General features: G+C 45.0%; 1 protein-coding gene across 1 annotated transcript in view; it reads left to right on the top strand.

The window, feature by feature from the left end:
• The window catches only part of CLNK (cytokine dependent hematopoietic cell linker), a 123,476-nt gene that overhangs the window by 59,543 nt on the left and 42,541 nt on the right, over positions 1 to 21,392 (top strand). The window contains exons 9-11 of the mRNA XM_047091333.1: positions 1,798 to 1,942; positions 3,133 to 3,239; positions 9,191 to 9,236. Of these exons, the coding sequence (XP_046947289.1) occupies positions 1,798 to 1,942; positions 3,133 to 3,239; positions 9,191 to 9,236 (298 nt within the window). The remainder of the gene's footprint in view (positions 1 to 1,797; positions 1,943 to 3,132; positions 3,240 to 9,190; positions 9,237 to 21,392) is intronic.

Below are 21,392 nucleotides of genomic sequence, written 5' to 3'. Positions count from 1 at the left end.
TTATTTTTGAGAGAGAGACAGAGCACGAGAAGGGGAGGGGCAGAGAGAGAGAGAGAGAGAGGGAGACATAGAATCCGAAGCAGGCTCTAGGCTCCGAGCTGTCAGCACAGAGCCTGACCCGGGGTTCAAACCCACGAGTGGTGAGATCACGACCTGAGCTGAAGTCGACTGAGCCACCCAGGCACCCTATAGCTACTATTTATTGAGTGAGTGCTGACCACCCAGCATTTTGCTCAAAATTTTACCTGTTTTGTCTCATTTAACTTCTAGTTGCCAAAGTCAGTCTATAACTATGGGTACTTGTATTCGTGGGTGTGTAGAGAATCATCTCATTCAAACATAAATTTGAAGTGGCCTCTAACAAAGATGTCTCGGTCACTGGAGAAATTACAGTATCAGTGAAAAATTTTAAATCATACTCAAGAAATAATTACACCCTAAATCTAGGTAAAATCTGTTATTTTATGTACCTGCTTAGTTAATAAGCCTATATGAAGAATCTACTATGTGCAAAAGAAAGAAAAAAAGAAAGGAAGATGAAAGAGAGAAAGAAAAAAGAAAGAAGAAAAGAAAAGAAAGGAAAGGAAAAGAAAAGAAAAGAAAGCCAGATATAGTTAAACTATAAAGCAGGAACTTTAAGTCTTTAATCTTTGACTACAAAGTAATTGGGAGTCCAGAGAAAGTTAGTGTGCTGCCCAAGTCACATAGTGTGGCAGAGATTGGCTGGGAAGAAAGGCTCTCTCCAGGGTAACAAAGGAACTTAACAAACTCAGGATCTGAGCCCAGGCTCCCACGGTTCGCCATGGCGCTAACTGGTTCAAAGGCAGAATCATGGGTGTGGCGACACAAGGAATGCCCCAGATTCTTCACCCTTCATCTCGGGCTCAGAACGATTTGAATACCTGGTGTCGGGTTCCGGTGTGGATGTGCTCAAAGACCTAGCACTGCCCAGCGATGGCACCGAGGACCTCTGTGTGTGGCTTTCAGAAGCCACCATTCCCAGTTTCCATATATGTAAAAGAAAGACATAGGCTCTCACATTTGAGGGCTGTGCTGGGGGCTGTGCATGAAAATCTCTCGTAACGGGACCTATTATTCATAGTCATAGCCATTTGGAGTCTGAGTGGAACGAGGGATCTTACCCTATGAAAGACCATGGAGATTAGTGTCCGGGCTGAGACACGGCACAGTGCTGAATTCAGGTCCCAACACACAGGTGCAGATTCCAGAATTTCTTTGAGGACAATTACATCTCTTACCAAGGGGTACCCCATCCTGCCATCCCCAGTGTTCAGACTCGGAGCTCATTACTACTGTGTAGAAATACAACTGAAACGTGTGTTGATCGTGTATCCTGACACCTTGCTGAATTGCTTATTGGCTCTAATAATTTTTTAGTGGGTTCCTTGGAATTTTCTACATACAAGATCATATCACCTGCAAGTAGATCCCTTTTCTGCTTGGAGGGGCTCGTGTGATTACCATCGGGCCACTCAGGTGCTTCAGGATAATCTTCCTTTTTTAAAGACAGCTGGTTAGACATCTTAATTGCACCCTCAGTGTCCCTTCACAGCAGCCCCCAGATTCTTTGATTGAATAACCAAGGATGGGAATATGTGAGGACACCTTCAGGATTCTGCCTACCATGAGACTTGAACTGCCCCAGACCCCAGCCTCTGAAATGTTTCACCCCCAGCTCAGAGAATCTGTACCACTCCCCTCACTAGCACCGCACCCTGCAACCTTTGTCACGACCGTACCTTCCCTTGACTTACTCAAATGTTCCCTCCTGCGTAGGAAAGAAAGTCTGCTGCAACGGGCCTGGAGGGAGCAAAAGACCTCAGAGATGGTGACTATGAAGACCCAGAACTTCGTATGGAAGAGGCATGGCGAACGATAAAAATTTTACCAGCCAGGCCTATAAAGGAATCTGAATATGCAGGTAACATCTGGGGCCTAAAGTCCGAGAATGCACGTCCGTGATGCGACGTGGCACAGTAATTAGAGCCGATTCTGAATGAAACAACTCTATGAAAATCTGCCTCCGTGGCTTCCTAACTGTGGGACCTCGAGCGAGCCTATAGAAACCATTCTCTCTACCTGAAAGTAGTGTTCGTGGTAACAGAACTTACCCTCCAAGGGTTCTTTCGAGTTCTCACCAGGGGCACAGAGTCAGAGCTCTATAGCTATCGGTTGTTATTATCAAGATGCTCTTTTTGAGTCCTGGGAACAATGGAGGAGCACAGCAGAGAGAGGGTGGACAGGCAGGGCTGCGGGCGGCATGGGGAGTGTTAACACAGAGCTTGCGTAATGAGCAGCAGCTCGAAAGGGAAGGATTTTGAACTTGGTTGACTCGTTTTGCAGGTAGCCAGCGTAGAAGTAGCACCAGGACCTAGCAGCAGAGCTCAGCTTTTTAAGAGTAAGGAAGACATAATTTCCCATCCACCCTTGCGCCTTTCTAACTGGGGCACCCCGGGCGGCCTTCGCAAGCTCTCTGAATCGTGGATATAGCGCAGGGCTGTAAGGGAAAAGAGGAAGCACTTGTGATTTCTGAGGGCCCGGCCCACGGAAAAGAGTCTACAGAAGCTCCTCTGGAAAGAACCACCTTGGAAATAGCGATGAAACACCTTTTTTTTCATCCACTCAACAAGCGATGACCGAGTGCGTATCTGCAGGGTGCAGTTACCGTGTTAGGAAGGATCACGCGACACAAAGACAAAGCATGATCCACACTCTCAGGAAGGTCACAGCCTAGAGGCAGATGCAGAAAGACCAACAGATAAATATGAAAGGGTGAGGTGTATAATATAGAAAGGAGAAACGAGGGGTGGGGTGTTGGTGGGTGGGATCCGGGAAGATTTGTGAAGGTCATGACATAACACAGAGCTCGAAGGGAGAGCAGGAGTTTCCAGGGGCTGAGAGAGTGAAGGGTGTTCAAGTCCAGACTCTGGACTTTGGACCACACCCTCCTCCTCCTCAGGCTTCGGTCTCCTAATCTACCCAGGGTAAGAACTTCTTTCCTCATGCCTAGGTCGTAGGCATTCAACACATTTGTCGATGCGCATGTATTTTGTAAATTGCGATGTGCTGAGTCTACGTAGGGTATGACTTTGAATTTTTCTCTTTTCACAGATACGCGCTATTTCAAGGATATGATGGACACTCCCTTTTCCTTGGACGCCCAGCCCTCCGTCCCCACGGAGGGCCAACACTGGCACACACGGATGGGGCTGGAAGAAGTGAGTAAAGCCTTGACTGTGTGAACCAAACTTGGGCAGGGCAATTCCTGGCAGCCAGGGGCGTCCCCATCACTCATTCCCAAGGCATCTTGCGAGGTGATGAGCAAAGCGGGCTCAGTGAGGTGCAGGGGAACTGGCTCAGACCCCTGCTGAGATCATGGTCCTGGGGAATGAGCACCAAGAAGGGAGGAGAACTTGCACCTGGGAAGGTTTTCTGTGAGGCGTCAGGGTGAGGAATTTTCACAGGCATCGCTCGTCCCCTGATGCTGGTCCCCTTTTCCAGAAGCAGAGTTTGAAATCAGATCTTGTTAATAATAATATATCATTTTGCCCAGATTGCAGGCCTGATGTTGCCTGCTGGTAAGTGAGCGGTAAGAAGGAAGTCAAACATCTCTGAGCCCCTTTGTGACCTCGTGCACTAAACAGGAATAAAAATCCCTCCTGTGCTTTACTTCAAAAGTCTGTTTGGAAACCACAAACAAGAAATCCATGAAAAAAAAATCCTGTAAATACAAATGCTCTACACACATATATAGAATTTCATTTTTATTATTTTTTTATTAAAATTTTTTTAATGTTTATTTCTGAGACAGAGAGAGACAGAACATGAGTGGGGGAGGGGCAGAGAGAGAGGGAGACACAGAATCCAAAGCAGGCTCCAGGCTCCGAGCTGTCAGCACAGAACCAGACGTGGAGCTCGAACTCACCAACCGTGAGATCATGACCTGAGCTGAAGTCAGTCGCTCAACCGACTGAGCCACCCAGGCGCCCCTAGAATTTCATTTTAATAATGCTTTTGCTAATGCTTCTTTCCTTAATGCAGAAATTCATAAAATACGAATGAATCACCCATGGAGTTGCAGGGCAATCAGTCATGGCACCGTGCTAGATTTCGTGTCCGTATTCTCTGGGCAGATATATTCCATGCAAGAGAGTCCCTGCGTAGAATATCTGCCTTTTTCCCTTTTCCTATCAAGTTCTGGTTATAAAATAATTTCCCATGTGATAATCAAGTATTAACAGCATAATCTTTTGAGATATATCATACCCCATTATGGGATTTTTAATTATTGTACTTAACCATTGAGTGAAAACATTTTAAAGGCTTTGGTACACGTGATGAAATTCCTTTCCTGAAAAATGGTTTCAACTGACCCTCCCAAAAGCCCAATATGAGAATGTGCACCTCACAGGACTCCCACCAAAACTGGCTATTACTTTACTAATCATATTTTAAAGGGACTTCAGTGTTCTGTTCTTTTTTCATTTGTACCACGTTTATTAGTGAATGCGAGCATGCTTTTAAATATTTATGGCGCATTCTTCCTTGTGCATTATTTGTTCACACTGTCTATCTATTTAACTTGAGGGCTTCTGTTAATATTGATAAGCAAAGGAAAGTACAAATATTACCACGCCATGCCATTTACCCAGAGCACATCCAGTAGACTTTGGGAGAGCAAGAGGAGGGATGAAATATTGAACACTTCTGCCTTACACAGGCACAAAGCTGAATTTTAATCATTCATTCAACAAATTCATTCAAGAAATATGTGTTGTGTGTCTGCCACGGACCAGACACAGTGATAACCTCTGGTATGCATTGGTAAATAACCAAAGCCCTGCGCTCATGAAACTTACATACTGGTGGGGGGAGACTGGTAATAAACAAATAAACAAATAATAGGCAATATGTTAAGTAATAGTGTTTTGAAAAAAAAAAAACAAAACGATTAAAGCAGGGTAAGGGTAGTCAAGGAAGGTGTTCCCGAACAGAGACAAGAATGAATGAATGACACTTAATCCTTAAAATACCCTTGCAAGGTGAGCATTCTAAGCCCCATTCTATCAGCTCCAACTTTTATGAGCTCTTTGCGCCTCTTACCCTCTCGGAGCATTTATTATCTTAGCTATAAAATCTCATCACTATTACGATAGTCCATACAGAGCACAGTGTCTAGCATGAAGCTGTCAGTCACTAGATACCAGCTCCTTGAGGTACAGGAAACATTTTGGCCCCAGCATCTGGCACAGTACCATTTTGTAAGAGGATCCCAAGAGATATTGGTTACATGGAGGAAAATGAATGCACAAATGGATCCTCAATCTTTTGAAGGGAATCTTGAAATAGGAGTAGCCGTTTCATAAACAAAGAGACCCAGGCTGGACTTCTGTGCACATGGAACCCCTTTTTCAGCCTGGTCTTCAAAGTTCTCAGGTGAATATTTGCTGCTATCAGCAAGATCTGCCACTGGGGCAGCCGCAAAGGGGCAGTTTGACAGGGAGGAAGACGTTTCAGGCACAAAGCACATTCAGAGAACAGTAAGAATTTTAGAGCAACTGGACCAAGGGCTGACGACACAGATTCTGGTCTGGTTATGAAAGAATGGAGAATGTTCACATAAAAAAGCTGAGCTTCCCTTTCCCCCCAAAAAATCACTGATACATTCCCCTTTATATGTAAGTATGCCTTGATGAGAAGAAAAACTTTGTAAGATAATTCTCGTGGGAGTTTTTAAACCCACTATGCCAGAATTTGAGGTTCCGTTCTTATTACCGCGTACTTCCTTCATAATATCTTGGTAGCTTTCTGTTACAATACAGATTTCTTCCTTTAGCTACATCACTTCGCAAGTGGAACTATCATCTCCACATATCGAGTCAAGCAAAAGCATGTGAGGAAAAGGATACGGGAGATCAGCACACTTGACTGGGGGGGGGGGAGGGTTGTCTTATAAATTAAGTCAAGACTTGGCCTGAGTTTAGATAAGGAGGGAATTTTACTTCTATAATCAATGCTTGAGTAATCATGTTTTTATGAGAAGCAGATTACATTTTTCATTATAGCCTCATTCTCAAGAATTAATTCTTACTAGTTCTGCACATTTATGTTAAGATTAAACTATCTGTGAAAGGGATCTTCAATAATCTTGACAGAGGCCAGTTCCTAGCTACAACTGTCTTAAACCACTAAGCCGCTGCTCATGCTTCCATTTATTGAGCATTTGCTGTGTACCAAGCACTGTGTTCAACAATGGGGATGCATGGACCAGTGCTCACCATCTAATGGGGGAGGCAGTGGCCCAAACTGGCAGTTCCAACATTCCCAACGTAATGTCAAATGCTAAGACAGAGGTGAGTGTGGTTCAAAGAATCCACAACACTTAGCCCAGCTAGAGGCTTTTGAGAAGCCTTCTGGAGGAAGCAACGCACAGCAGTATTTGACACATTGCATGGTCATCAGTGGTTCTCATCAGGGACCATTTTGCCCCCTAGGGAACACCAGGCAGTGTCCAGGGACAGGTAGGTTGTCCAGACGGGAGGAATGCTACTGACATCTAATGGTAGAGAACAGGGATCTGCTAAGCATCCTACATTACATAGGAATCACCCACAGCAAGGAATTATCCAGCGCCAACTCTCAATGGTGCTGAAGTTGGGAAATCCGTGTTATAATTAAACCTGTGATATAATACGTTATAATATGTTGTGAACTCAGACCTATGTGCATGGATGAGTCCTTTAGAACCTTTATTCCTCTTTTTCCCTCATAATCTAGCATCGATGTAGGTTTATAGTAGGCATTAATACATATTTATCTGATAGGAAAATGGGAGTAGCCCCTAGGGAGGGGCAGAAAATATTCCTGGCCCTGGAATCCTATACTAATTCCATCAGAGGGCACTCACTGCTGGGGGAGATGCAAGGCAAAGAAACCGTCTCATGCAAAGTGGATCGAAGTGTCCAAAGACACAAAATTAATTTGGCCACCAAAGGGAGAAAGTGCAGGAATACTAAGGAAGCCCCATCCCTAAGACCAGAAGCACGCAGGGCCACCTAAGGCAGAGGCAACAGAGAACCTCTCCCATACCCATGACCTGGCTAGCAATGGCAAGTGGGCAAAAGTATTGAGAGACCCCCTCTGTAAGGCAGGCACGCAGGGGAGATTGAAAGCTGAGGGTGCAACGCTGAAAAACCCACTCAGCACCTGAGCCGCCACAGGGTGACCCTGAAGGAACAGGAAGCTTATGGACGATGGAGTGAAGGAGGCCATACCAATAGCAAAATCCAAATGACACTCAGCTCTTACTACACTGGCCAGCAGAAGGACCACACACTTTCCAGGCATATACTGTGGTTCAGCGTTGCACGGAGGAAAAGTAGACATTGAATACCAGAGGGTAAGAAGTAACAGGGGATTCAATGAGGCTTCCCCCACCCCATCCACCTTGGCTACCTCAACTTGATGCCAAAAGAAAGTAACACTAAGACCCTGTATTAGTCAGGTTCCTCTAGAAACAGAGGACATAGTAGACAGATGATGATGATGATTGATAGACAGATAGATAGATAGATAGATAGATAGAGATGATGGATGGATGGATATATAGATAAATAGAGATGATAGATGGATAGACAGATAGATAATAGATAGATGATAGAAAGATAGAGACAGATATAGATAGATGATAGATGATAAAAGATAGCAATAGATATAGATACATGATAGATAGATAGATGGATAGATAGATAGATGATAACTAGATGATAGAAAGATAGAGATAGATATAGATAGATGATAGATAGATAATAGAGATGATAGATGATAGATAGATAGATAGATAATAGATAGATGATATAAAGGTAGAGATAGATATAGATAGATGATAGATAATAGAGATGATAGATGATAGATAGATAGATAGATAATAGATAGATGATAGAAAGGTAGAGATAGATATAGATAGATGATAGATAGATAGATAATAGATGATAGATAGGTAGAGATAGATAGATATAGATAGATAGATAGATAGATAATAGACAAAGACTAGACATAAAGTAGTGATTATGGAGGCTCAGTCCCATTATCTGCCTTCTGAAAGCTAGAGCTCCAGAAAAGCCAGTGGTATAAGTTCTAGTCTGAGTTCAAGGCCTGAGAACCAAGAGAACCAATGATGTAAATATCAGTCTAGGGCAGAAGACCAATATCTCAGCTCAACACTCAGGTACAAAGACAAAATTCTCCTTCTTTCTGCCTTTTTATTCTATCCAGGCCCCAACTGATTAACTGATGCGCACCCACATTGGGCAGGGCTATCTGCCGTAGTCTGCTGACTCAAATGGTAATCTTATCCGGAAACACCTTCACAGACACACCCGGAAATACTGTTTAACCAGTTATCTGGGCACCCTGTGGCCCTGTCAAGTTGCCACATATTATTAACCATCATAGACCCCACTACTGACCTGGGCTTCAAGGCTTTCAAAACACTGGGCATAATTATATTTTCATTTTTCCCTTCCTCACCCTCATGTCTAGCAGTTGTAGAGCCCTTAATGGTTCACCAAAGCCTTTAAAATTTTTAATAATGAAAGCTAACAACTATTTAAATATCTTTGAAAAGCTAACAATTATTAAGCTTTTATTGGTGCCATCTTCTGTTCCGGGCACATTGCATGGGGTGTCTCACGTAATCGTCCCATCCTCGTCAGGTATCGGTACTTTTGTTACCTTAATTTCACAGATGAGGAAACTGAGGCTCAGAAGGTCAAGTGACTTGCCACGTCCTCACAGCCAGCATATGATGAAGGTGAAATCCCAGTACGGACATCCACACAAAGCCACGCTCACATCTGCTTGCTTGATCCCTTTCATAATATGGCTAATGCCTTTCCACAGCTTCACGGCAACAAGAGGCAGGATTGGATCTCAAACCCAAGTATTTTTAGGCCAGATACCACCTGAGGCCACTACATTGGTCACGGGCACAGCGGCACACATATTTACACGTATTTACATGTATTACCCTATACATATGGTGATCTCTAAGAATGGTGAATCCAGGAAATTATGCCTTGACCCTATGGGAATCTACACATCTGGCAACACATTAGATGTTATCTTAGCCACAACTGAAGAGATAATGGTGCCATGTTGCCTTCTACAGGTGAACAAACAAATTTCCAAGGATTCCAGAAGCCAACACGTTAAAGGTAAGGTCAAGTCACGAAGTTTGAAACACAAGCATATTTCTTTGCTCCCAAGTTCCTCTTGCGTTTTGCTGGTGGTCACAGGTTAGCTTCAATGACATGATCTGTCGGACCATCCTTCATGAAATAACTAATTTCAGAAAGACCCTCACCCACCTGACACCTTTTTACCGCCATACCTGATTGATGAAGAAATTGATTGTGAAAATTCATATTCCGTGGTTGTGCGGTCTCAGGAAGGAATTGCCTTGAAACATATGGGTTGCATTAAATATATAACTAAGTTATTTCTCCAAGCATATCCCCAGTAAAATCACAAGCTAGAAATCTAATTTTAAAACGTTGATTAATTCATATGAAAACAGATTTTAAAGCTTTAGGCAAAGCAACTCAATTTGGAGATGAAGATACAGGTAGGAAGCTGAAAGGAAATAATCAATTTCAGCAGTGCCGGAAGCACACATGGAGGACAGCCAAAGAAATTTAATTGGATCATACACATTATAGCTTCTCTCATCATTTTCCCTATGCCTCTATCTTCTCTCACAATGTCCAACTGGGAACGAAGACAATTCCATGATTTACACTTCCCAGTACTTGAGAGGTACCAAACTCATCTTTTGTGTGTCTAATGCTACATCCTCTAACATATTATTAACATCACAGTTTCTTTCATGGGAAGGTGTAACAGTTAGGGTCCCAACAGGAAACAGATGGCACACCCAAATGAGGATAATTGAAGTAAGTTTATTTACAAAGGAACTATTTACTGAGGTGCGTGGGGTATAGGGATGATGTGGGAACTGGGGCTAATCGCAGGGGCATTGTCACCATCCCTAGGCCCAGAGGGATGAGAGGACAGTTACAGAAAAACAGAAGAAGAACGCCACCTTGAGAGGAGCAGTGACCATCAGCTGAGGGACACCACCGGCCCAACTGAGCCTTGTGGGAAGGAATTTAAAGGAACACATGCTCAACCTCCCTCTCCCTGAATTCCTGTGGGGACTTCCCAATGGCTGAACCCAACCAGAAAGAGAGGGCAGGGCAGCCGACATGTGATCAATGCTGGTTGGTCCCCAAGGATGGAGGTGAAGTGGGCAGGATAGAGAAGGAAGAGGGTGGATGGGCACAGAGAAAATACCCACAACAGGAAGCGTGGGGAAAGGAGCAACTGAAGTAGCAAAAACACAGGCTCTGCCACTCCCTTGCTGTGTGGCCTTAAGTAACTCATCTAACCTTTCTGGGTCTTACTACCCTCCTCTTTAAAATGTGAAGTGGGCAGAAGTTTCATGACCATCCAATTCAGTAGCATTAACGGAGGCGGGAAACAATAGCTGTTCCCTAGTCCTTCTCTCCTCTCCATCCTGCACAGCCTGACAGACCCCTTTCAGTCCTACACTCCCACAACATAGGCGCTTCCACATCAGTGCCTCCTTAGTCCTTAAAAACGTCAGGACCTTCAACGTGCACAGCACTTGATTCAGAGCTCTTCTCCTTGAACTGATGTATTTCAGTCCCTAGAGACAGCAGGCGAATTGTGTGGACCAAGTATTTTCACACCTCTTGACAAAGAAAGGGACCAGAGCACACAGGGCTCCCGGATCAGACCGTAATCATTTGCTATACAAACGTTCCACATCGCACTAGACCCTTCATAGGCTTTACTGAGAAATGAGTCCTGGGGAGAGAGCAAAGAAATGGACCTCAAAATTCCTTTCTTGGTTACAGTTCACTAGAGACATCCAACTTCACTTCTGTGATGGCAGAACTTTCTTTGGCCATTATTCCAAACATCAACAGGTCTGTTTGCCTATGAACACGCTTTGAATCTCCATTGCGACAAGTGGGTTGCGGGGAGCATTTGTCCCCATGCCACCAAGCAGTTCTCAGGCACCCGTGGGGTCTCTGACTCAACCCAAGAGGCACCACCACCCAGAGGCAGTATCAGATTCCACAAGTTAGGGGCTCGGGCCTGCGAGACCACCCCGACTTCAGATGCCAGTCACAAGCCCAGGTTGCCACCTATGCTCTTCACAGACCAGCAATAGACTGGAGGTTCCGATGACCCCCCCCTTCTTAAGTTGCATTAATTTGCTAGAGAGGCTCATGGAACTCAGAGCAACATTTTACTCAGTAGATTACAGTCTGTAATAAAGGGACATGAGTCAGTGACAGCCAGATAAAAGACTTGCACAGGATACGACATGTGGGAGGGCATGTGGTGCTGCCATGGGTTTATCTCCAACCCAAAAGTTCTCCGAACCCCATCCTTTTCGGTTTTTTATGGGGGCTTCATGACATTGGCATGATTGACCAATCACTAGGCATTGGTGAGTGAACTCAGACTCAATCTCCTCCCCCCTTCCTGCGGTGGGTGTGGGAGGTACTGAAAGTTCCAGCCCTCAAGTCACATGGTGGGCTACCCTCTGGAACCATCTTCGGGGGCAGTCCAAGAGTCACCTCCTTAACATAAGGAAAGAAACGTTACTAGAGTTCTCAGAACTTAGGAAATTCCAAGGGATTTATGCGCTCTGTGCCAGAATCCTGGGGACAAGGACCAAATACATATTTCTAATGATAATATCATAATACTGCGGGGTGCATGGTGGCTCAGTTGGTTAAGGGTCTGACTCTTGATTTTGGCTCAGGTTGATTTTGGCTCAGGTCGTGACCTCATAGTTTGTGACATGGTGTCCCGCATTGGACTCCACCCGACAGTTTTGAGCCTGCTTGGGATTCACTCTCTCTCCCTCTCTCTCTGCCCCTCCCCAGAGCTTGTGCATGCACTCTCTTTCTCTCTCTCAAACAAACGTTTTTATTTTTTCTTTTTTAACATTTATTTATTTTTGAGAGACAGAGAGAGACAGAGCGTGAGCAGGGGAGGGGCAGAGAGAGAGGGAGACACAGAATCGGAAGCAGGCTCCAGGCTCTGAGCTGTCAGCACAGAGCCCGACGCGGGGCTCGAACCCACGAACCGTGAGATCATGACCTGAGCTGAAGTCGGACGCTTAACCGACTGAGCCACCCAGGCGCCCCTCAAACAAACGTTTTTTTTTTTTTTAAATCACACTATTGTAACCACCCATGCATATATATATTTATCTATACTTGGCCTGAGCTCACAAAGATATTGGGGAGTAGTTAACAAAAACTTACATAGTAAAAAAGAATTTAATAAAAATAAAATCCTAGGGAAAAATCTAGGTAGTCTATAACGCGAAGATAAAGATAAAATCCAGGAGGCACCTGGGTGGCCCAGTTGGTTGAGCGTCCATCTTTGGCTCAGGTCATGATCTCCCGGTTCGTGGGTTTGAGCCCCACATCAGGCTCTCTGTCGTCAGCACAGAGCCGGCTTCAGATCCTCTGTCCCCTTCTCTCTCTCTCTGCGCCTCCCTCCTCGAGCTCTCTCTCTCTCTTTCTCTCTCTCTCTCTTTCTCTCTCAAATATTGAAAAAAAAGATAAAATTCAGTATCCTCAGGTACACATCACAGCATTCTATTAAAATTAAACCACCGGCTTGCCTCTCAGCTTTCTGGGAGTCTAAGCAAAAAAGAGGGGATCATGCTTCTTTATGTGATATTAATTGCCCACAATAGAAAAGCAAACTAATTTCTAAGAAAACACAATGAGGACATCACTTTCAGAGTTATGTCAGTGCTGTCAATTTTATAGGGAAAGTAGGCTGACTTACGGGGATCGTGGCTGCAAAAATAGGACAAATTTTGGAAAGGAGACCCCCGCGTAGACTGCATACAGGACGTCAGGGAAAGCAGAGCTCCCAGACTTGAGGCGTATAGGGACAAGGAGGGAGATTCCGTGGAAAACTTCTCCAGGTAGAGTTATTCCCTTCACATCCTCTTTTCCTTCACGTCCCTAATGGATGGCTCTCCACTACCACACCGAGCTCTACGGAACCATACCCAAAAACGCCCAGAGGGATGAAATTAATGTGAATGCCCCCCAGTTTTAGGATCAGACACCTTGCTGGAGAATGCTTGAATGATTTATGTGTTTGTTACAAAATTCTGTATCTTTGATGCAAACACACTCTCAGATAATTTATTCATTCTCACAAAATGTCACAGAAAAAACATATCGGGTGGTTCAGCAATGACAGAATTTTATGGTGATATTTTTCATCAAGTTGAGCAGTTATAGATTTATGTTAATGTACATCTCATGTCATTTTTCTTGCAATCGTATTCTGACATTATCTGGAAACTGTCAGATTTCAAGACCTTATCTTCCCTGAAGCTTGGATTTTTTTTTTCATTCCTAAAAATGGGTAAAAGTTTATTTGGGGGCAAGTCTTTTATAGTATATAGTAGGATAGCTTGTTTCTGATGAACCATTAGCACTCGCCACGAATCCAGGAGAAAACATCTTCTTTTCTGAGTAGGATGGCTATAATGTTCGAATACAGTGTGGTTTAGCTTCTTAATGCCGAGAATAAAGGACATTAAAGTGAATTTCTCTTTGCCTCAGATGTGAGCCAAGCACAGACTGTAAACCAATTTTCTTTGAGGTGACAAGCATACCATATGCAAGAATGAATTTGAAACGAAATACAATAAGCTATCCAAGAAAAGAAAGAGAATTATTCACAGGTGACTGCACTTGTATATCCATAAACACGAGCTTGGTCTCAAAGAAGCAAAATGGAATTCCACATAATGCCATCAGAAGACCTTTCTTCTCGTTTGCTTTTAGAGGAATTTAGAGGCCAACGAAATTAGAATCAGAGATGAGTTCAGAGTTAATCTGGTTCAACTCCCTCATTTTTTTTTTTATTTTTCAAAAAAAAATTTTAATGTTTATTTATTTTTGAGAGAAAGACAGAGTGTGAGCAGGGGAGGGGGAGAGAGAGAGGGAGACACGGAATCCGAAGCGGGCTCCAGGCTCCCAGCGGTCAGCACAGAGCCCGACGCGGGGCTCGAACTCACAGGTCACGAGTCGGACGCTCAACCGACTGAGCCACTCAAGCAATCCACAACACCCTAATTTTAGACAAGGAAGTCTAGCAAGAGAGGTGGCTTGGTCAAGGTCAGAGAGGTCAGAGTCCAGACCAGAACCCAGGGTTTTGTCAACTATGGCAATGTTTTCAGGATTTTGCTGTATTTGCTAGTATCCAAACCCCATTCTGCAAACACCCCCTCCTGTTCGGTTTTATCCCACTCATCCAAACTAGGCAAGGTTTAGTGCTGGACACGAATTGATGGGCGATACTGCCCCCTAGTGGCAGAACACGGCCACACAAACCATGGCCAAAATGATGGAATTTGGCGTCCTGTAGATCGTATTTTTAACAAAAATAACAAGCCGTAGGCCAGAGAGAGGATCAGAAATAAATTTAAGATTATTCTCCTATCGTTTTAGATTTAAATTTATTTCAGACACAACCCATGGATCAAAAGCAACGGAAGCATTGATTGATTCGATGCTCAGTTCACGGTTGATATTATAAATTTGTTACAAATGTTATAAATCTTATAAAAATCCCTCAGTAATGGGACTACAGGAAAGTGTTTTATCTCCCCATCACACACAGAAAATAATAAGGTTCGGAGGAAAGGAAGGGCAGCTGATAAGTGTTTGTTTTAACAAATACAGTTTTCTGAGAGAGAAATATAAGGTAGCCACAAATAAAGGAATTGAAAACAAGGGCGTCACAACACTGTGTGTAAACTGCCACAGTAGAAGGTCACTTTGTTTAAAATTACTTGTTCCAGGGCACTGAAGAGCGTAAGACCTCAGACCATGAGGAGCCCAACAGTCTGGCGCAGCCAACACTAAGTCTTCCGGGAACTCAACAGAGTGCATACTTAATTCTGCCCCGGGGGAAGAATCGTGTCTCCAGGGAGCAAGGGACACTGGACTGAAGGAGACAGAGACCTCAGGGCAAATTAAACATGATTTTTGATGCTCAGAAGTAGCTGAAACGTGGTTGCCTAAATGTGGGTCCTGGGGACACAGAGCCCTGGATTCACATCCTAATCGTTTTCCAAATAAGAAAACTCCAAGGAACTTAACCTCTCCACGTTCTTCCCCGTTTCTATAAAACAGAGGAAATGCCAGCTACATCATAAGACATCTGTCTGTTTGAAAGGTGAGAACCAGGGAAAAATCTAGAGCACAGGCATTGACCTGCGGTGGACCCTCCACAAAGGGCTACTGCACCGAACAGATTTGCAAGGTTCTGGGCTCCCTCCGACTCCACCTTTCTCCCCGGGTGTCTTCCTGACCCTAAGCTAAAACCATTTCATGTTGCATCCAGGCTCGTGTTTAGCCTACAAAATAAATATCGTAGATGAAGACAAAAACAGGCTAGTCTCCTCAATCACAGAGATCAAAGTTTGTTAAATCACACACATAGCACCATGCTGGGCACATAGTGGATGTATAGTCAATATTTATTAAGTTAAGTCTAAACTTTAGCCCATTTTTATAGGGCATTAAATCAGCATTGCCAGGTGTCACTGGACCACAGAGCTGTCAGCACGGAAAGGAGCCTGTGACCCTCAGTTGCAACGCTCCCACCAGGTGGGGGCTTATGGAGAGGCGAGTCAAGAGTCCTGGCTTGCTCGCTTCTGGCCCCATCTCTCTCTCTCTGCTTCTAAATTTTTTTTTTAATGTTTATTTATTTTTGAGAGAGACAAAGCATGAGTGGGGGGGAGGGGAGGGACAGAGAGAGAGGGAGACACAGAATCGGAAGCAGGCTCCAGGCTCTGAGCTGTCAGCACAGACCCGACATGGGGCTCAAACCCACGAACCGCGAGATCATGACCTGAGCCGAAGTCGGACGCCCAACCGACTGAGCCACCCAGGTGCCCCTCTCTCTGTTTCTAAATCTCAGCAAATGACAGTCCCTCCCTGGGCCTCAATATCCCATCGGTAGAATTAGCAGAACACAATGGTCTCCAGCATTTTGTGAATCTATGGGTGTTGTTAACACACATGAACTCACCCACCCCCGCTTCCCTTCTCATCCCCTGAAGACTCGATCTCCCACATGCCCTGTCTGACGTCCCTCCCTCCGTTCCCTGAGACCCCCAGGTCAGCAGAGAAGACCTCTCTCCAGGCCTGTGTTGGCAAGATGCTTCTATCCCACATCCACCACCAACCCCAACATGCAGTTGCCAAAACCCACGTTCAAGGGCCTGTGGATGTACATGCTCTTAAAAATTGTCCTTTCTGGTCTCATTTGAGCAGTAGTTAAAGAAGTTACATCCCTCTCGTATCAGTGGTTTTGCCAACCTTAACGTCTCCCTGCCCAGCCCAGAGAATGGTGTCAGCAATTTGCTATTAGAACTAATTTCTGAACGTTTTCAATGAACTTGGAGAGGTGTCTCAAACAGGCCTTGTCAAATATGCATTAGCCACTTGGATCACAAGTTGCTTCTTCAGGCTCTTCCATAATTAATCACCAGGACTTGCAATCCTAATGGCTCACGCTCATGTATCATAAGACTCCTAGACATAATAAGTACTGTGACTGAGGCCAGGTTTCATCCAGTTTTGCCCAGAGCCTATTTCTCTAATGACAGAACGTTACACTCCTGGTCTATTTCCGAAGCGTTGATCTTCATGATCATATTTCATAGAGAAAGGGGATAAATGGTATCTATTTGACACAAGTCGAATGGCAGCTAAGTGAAAAACAAGCATTATTTTATCTAATAATAAAAGAATGGTTACTTTTATTATTAAGGGGTAATTCTGACCACATCCAAGGAACTCTGCTTCATGAGCTGCGTTCTACAGACATGGAACCCCAGGCCCACAGCATTTGAATAATTTGCCCAAGGTCACTCAGTAAGTGGCAAAGGAGGGATTAGATCCCAACCTGAATGATTTCAAAGATACCATTTGTTGCCACGCTGTTGTGTCATTGTCCCTTCCATCAAGAAACACATTCTTGGGGGGGGCGCCTGGGTGGCTCAGTCAGTTAAGCATCCGACTTCAGCTCAGGTCATGATCTCGGGGTCTGGAGTTCGAGCCCCACATCAGGCTCTGTGCTGACAGCTCAGAGCCTGGAGCCTGTTTCAGATTCTGTGTCTCCCTCTCTCTCTGACTCTCCCGCATTCATGTTCTGTGTCTCTCGGTCTCAAAAATAAATAAACATTAAAAAAAAAATTTTTTTTTAAAGAAATACATTCTTGGGGGACACCTGGGTGGCTCAGTCGGTTGGGAGTCCGACTTCAGCTCAAGTCATGATCTCACAGTTCGTGGGTTTGATCCCCGCATCAGGCTCTGTGCTGACAGCTCAGAGCCTGGAGCCTGCTTTGGATTCTGCGTCTCCTTCTCTCTGCCCCTCCCCTGCTTACGCTCTGTCTCTCTCTCTCTCTCTCTCTCTCAAAAATAAAAAATAAACATTAAAAAGAAAATTTAAAGAAACACATTCTTGGATCCTACATATCTTTGTCCCCCCCCCTGCCATGTTTAAGTCACAGATAAGGATACCAAACCCCAGAGAGGCCAAACAATTTGTATTAAGTCACTCAGCTAATTAATAGCAGTGCCACGAGCAGTGGTAAATGTCTAACAACCAGATCTCTGATAAAAAAAAAAAATGTATGAGAAAAATTCTTGGAGGGCTGACACTATCCTACTTCCGGACGTACTGTAAGGCTCCAGGAATCAGGACAGTGCAGCATTAGTGAAAGAATAGACAAATGGATCAATGGAACAGAACGGAGAGCCCAGAAACTGGCCCACATATCGTCAGCTCATCTCTGACAAGGCAGCTCATCTCTGACAATCCGATGAAGCAAAGATTTTCTTTCCAACAAATAGTGCTGGAACACCTGGACATCCTCGGGCAAAATCACCATCATCACCATCATCTAGACACAGACCTTAAACCCTTTACAAAAATTAACTCAAAAAAGGATCAGAGACCTAAATTAAAAATCAAAACTATAGGGGTGCCTGGGTGGCTCAGTCGGTTGAGCGTCCAACTTCAGCTCAGGCCAGGATCTCACGGTCCATGAGTTCGAGCCCCGTTTCAGGCTCCCTGCTGTCAGCCGGGAGCCTGTTTTGGATCGTCCATCTCCCTCTCGCTCTCTGCACCTCCCCCACTCCTGTGCTCACTCTCTCTCTCCCTCTCAAAAATAAGTAAACAGAAAAATCAAAACCATAAACCTCTCCTAGAAGATAACACAGGAGAAAACCTGTATAGTGATGCCTTTCTAGGTACAACACCAAAGTCGTGACGCATGAAAGAAATCACTGACGAGCCGGACATCTTGAAAATTACAAACTTCTGCTCTAGGAAAGACAGAATCCAGAGAAGAAGGAGAGGAGTCACAGACTGAGAGAAGATATCTGCAAAAGACCCACCTGGTAAGGGGCTGTTGTCCAAAATGCACAAAGAGCTCAGAAAACTCAACAAGAAGAAAACCAACAGTCCGATTAAAAAAAAAAAAAATGGGCCACAGACCTCAACATCACGTCACCAAAGAAGATACACAGACGGCCAAGAAGCGTATGGGAAGATGTTGCACATCAGACCTCGTCGGGGGAATACAAATGCAAACAGCAAGGATGCCCACTATGCACTCTACGGTAAGCGTGGCCCGAACCCAGAACACGGACAACACCAAATGCTGACGGGGACGTGGAACCAAACGAGCTCTCAAATATTGCTTGTGAACAGGCAAAATGGCACGGCCACTTGGAAGACAGTTTGGCAGCCTCTGATACAACTGAAGCGTACCTTAAATAATTCATTTTGTAATAATGGCGGTGTGTAACAACTGCATTGCAAAATTCCCGAAAACGTAGCAACGAGCCCTGTGAGCTGGTACAACTGCTCCAAGGCACCCCGGGCAGGTCTTGTGATTCTTCCCCAGGATGCTTCGCTCTGATTTCACAGAACCCTGCAACGTTGACCGTTTCTCCACGATTGCACCCTAATAGATGACGGAGGTAGCAGTCAAAGCCGGTCCATCAGATTCCGCAGCCGTGCTGTGCTCCCCTCACCACGTCACCTCCCAAGCAACAGTAAGTTTTGCAGCGGAAGTGAAATCTATCTCGTTGCAGACCTAAGAGCAAACGAGGACACTCTCCGGGCAGATGCTGCTAGTTACCCATATGGCCACCAGATGGCGAGCACGGCAGCCTCCTCCCAGCGAAACCCACTGTATTGAATTTCAAGAAGGGAAGGACCTTGGAGAGTCTTCTTGGGAGACAGGGAGCTTTTCCTGGCATTGGAGAATATTTCCTAGCATTGGAGAAGATCTGTGTACTTCATAAGGAGAACGAACTGCTCTTTCCCCTCTAATTTTCCATCGCACAATAATGCTTGTAACTGGGTTTGCATTAAAAGCCACGTGCTTGAAGCGCATTACCCCATTCATTCCACACACGAATCCCAGGGAAGTGGGAGGAGCCATCTCTCGCTTTTCCAGATGAGGAGGCGCAGCCGCTCCTCGGTCCATTGGCTCGTTGCATAAATATTTATCGAGCACCTGCCGCGATGCTGCCCAGAGTAAGCAGCAGGATCAATATTCAAACTCCAGAAACCCAGCTCCCACATCTCACCTTCTTCCCTTATCCCAAATGCTTGAGTTGTTATCACTTTATTAAATAACCCTCCCCCCCCCAAACGAAGCTGGTTGGATTTTATGAATTATCAGGAAAGCCGCATCACCGTGTGACGTAGCACTTTGCTGATTTGATGCAGGTTTCTCGCTTGTAGAATCCCTGAAATTCACTCTCACCCGCTGGTTTACAGGGATCTGGTTATCTAAGCAACGAACAAGTGAAGCTTGACTGTGTAGACGATTACTAACTAATAGGCGTATTTGATACGGTCGAGATCTCCGCTGCTGTTACCGTTGATGCCATATACAAAAGTTTTGAAGTGAGGGGGGGGAAACTAAGGGATGTGGGAGAAAATGTGATATGATAAGAAGACACAGGACACATGAACAGTGCATACAAAAGGGGTGCTGTGTTTAAGACAAAGCTCTTACCACAACCTACATGATGGCAGGTGATCTGGGCACTCCCCTACCTCTGCAGTCACCACTCACACTCTACCTCCCTCTTGTGCTCATCTCACCACAGGGCCTTTGCACTTGCTGCTTCCTATGTCGGGAAACTCTTGCCCGCATAGTCATGTGATGTGCTTCCTTACTTTCCTCGGGCCTCTGTTTCCTCATCACCTAACCAGAGAGGCTTTCTGGGATCTGTTTTTAAAAAGCTCACCCCAGGGGCGCCTGGGTGGCGCAGTCGGTTAAGCGTCCGACTTCAGCCAGGTCACGATCTCGCGGTCCGTGAGTTCGAGCCCCACGTCGGGCTCTGGGCTGATGGCTCGGAGCCTGGAGCCTGTTTCCGGTTCTGTGTCTCCCTCTCTCTCTGCCCCTCCCCCATTCGTGCTCTGTCTCTCTCTGTCCCAAAAATAAATAAACGTTGAAAAAAAAAATTAAAAAAAAAAAAAAAAGCTCACCCCACACCCTATCTCTTCTGCGTGACACATGGGGAGCCCTTCATGCTCCTGCTGTCTCCATGCCCCTGCTTTCCCCCCTCACTCTGTCACGTTTCTTTGAAGCACTTTGTCATCTCCTGTCATTGTCATCATGTACTTTTGCTTATTTGTTTTCTATCTTCTGCCACTGAAGTGTAAGTTACATGGGAGTAACAACTTTTATTCTGGCATTATATTCCCCAACACCTGCATCAATAAATATATCAAAAATGAATCCATGCTGGACAAATACTATGTGCTCAATAACAAGCAATGAGTGAGAGGAGGATAGGTGTCCTTTACAAAGCCCATGGACACTGAAGCAAATGGGATAGGTACCTCTGAAACGATAAGTGGACAGTTTCTACTGAATCCCAGATACTCTGTCTCTTTGGTGAATTTTTTTTCCAGTAAATTGAATTGATCCCCCAAAGATATAGTGATGGCTGTGAAGAAAGGCCTCTTAGGGGGGCGCCTGGGTGGCGCAGTCGGTTAAGTGTCCGACTTCAGCCAGGTCACGATCTCGCGGTCCGTGAGTTCGAGCCCCGCGTCGGGCTCTGGGCTGACGGCTCAGAGCCTGGAGCCTGTTTCCGATTCTGTGTCTCCCTCTCTCTCTGCCCCTCCCCCGTTCATGCTCTGTCTCTCTCTGTCCCAAAAATAAATAAATGTTGAAAAAAAAAATTAAAAAA

This window comes from Lynx rufus, unplaced genomic scaffold, assembly GCF_022079265.1.
Source record: "Lynx rufus isolate CCGP_SWC_20201006 ecotype Redwood Valley unplaced genomic scaffold, mLynRuf1.p SCAF_3, whole genome shotgun sequence".
In the NCBI taxonomy this organism is placed as follows: Eukaryota; Metazoa; Chordata; class Mammalia; order Carnivora; family Felidae; genus Lynx; species Lynx rufus.
This window is presented reverse-complemented; position numbering and strand designations above follow the sequence as displayed.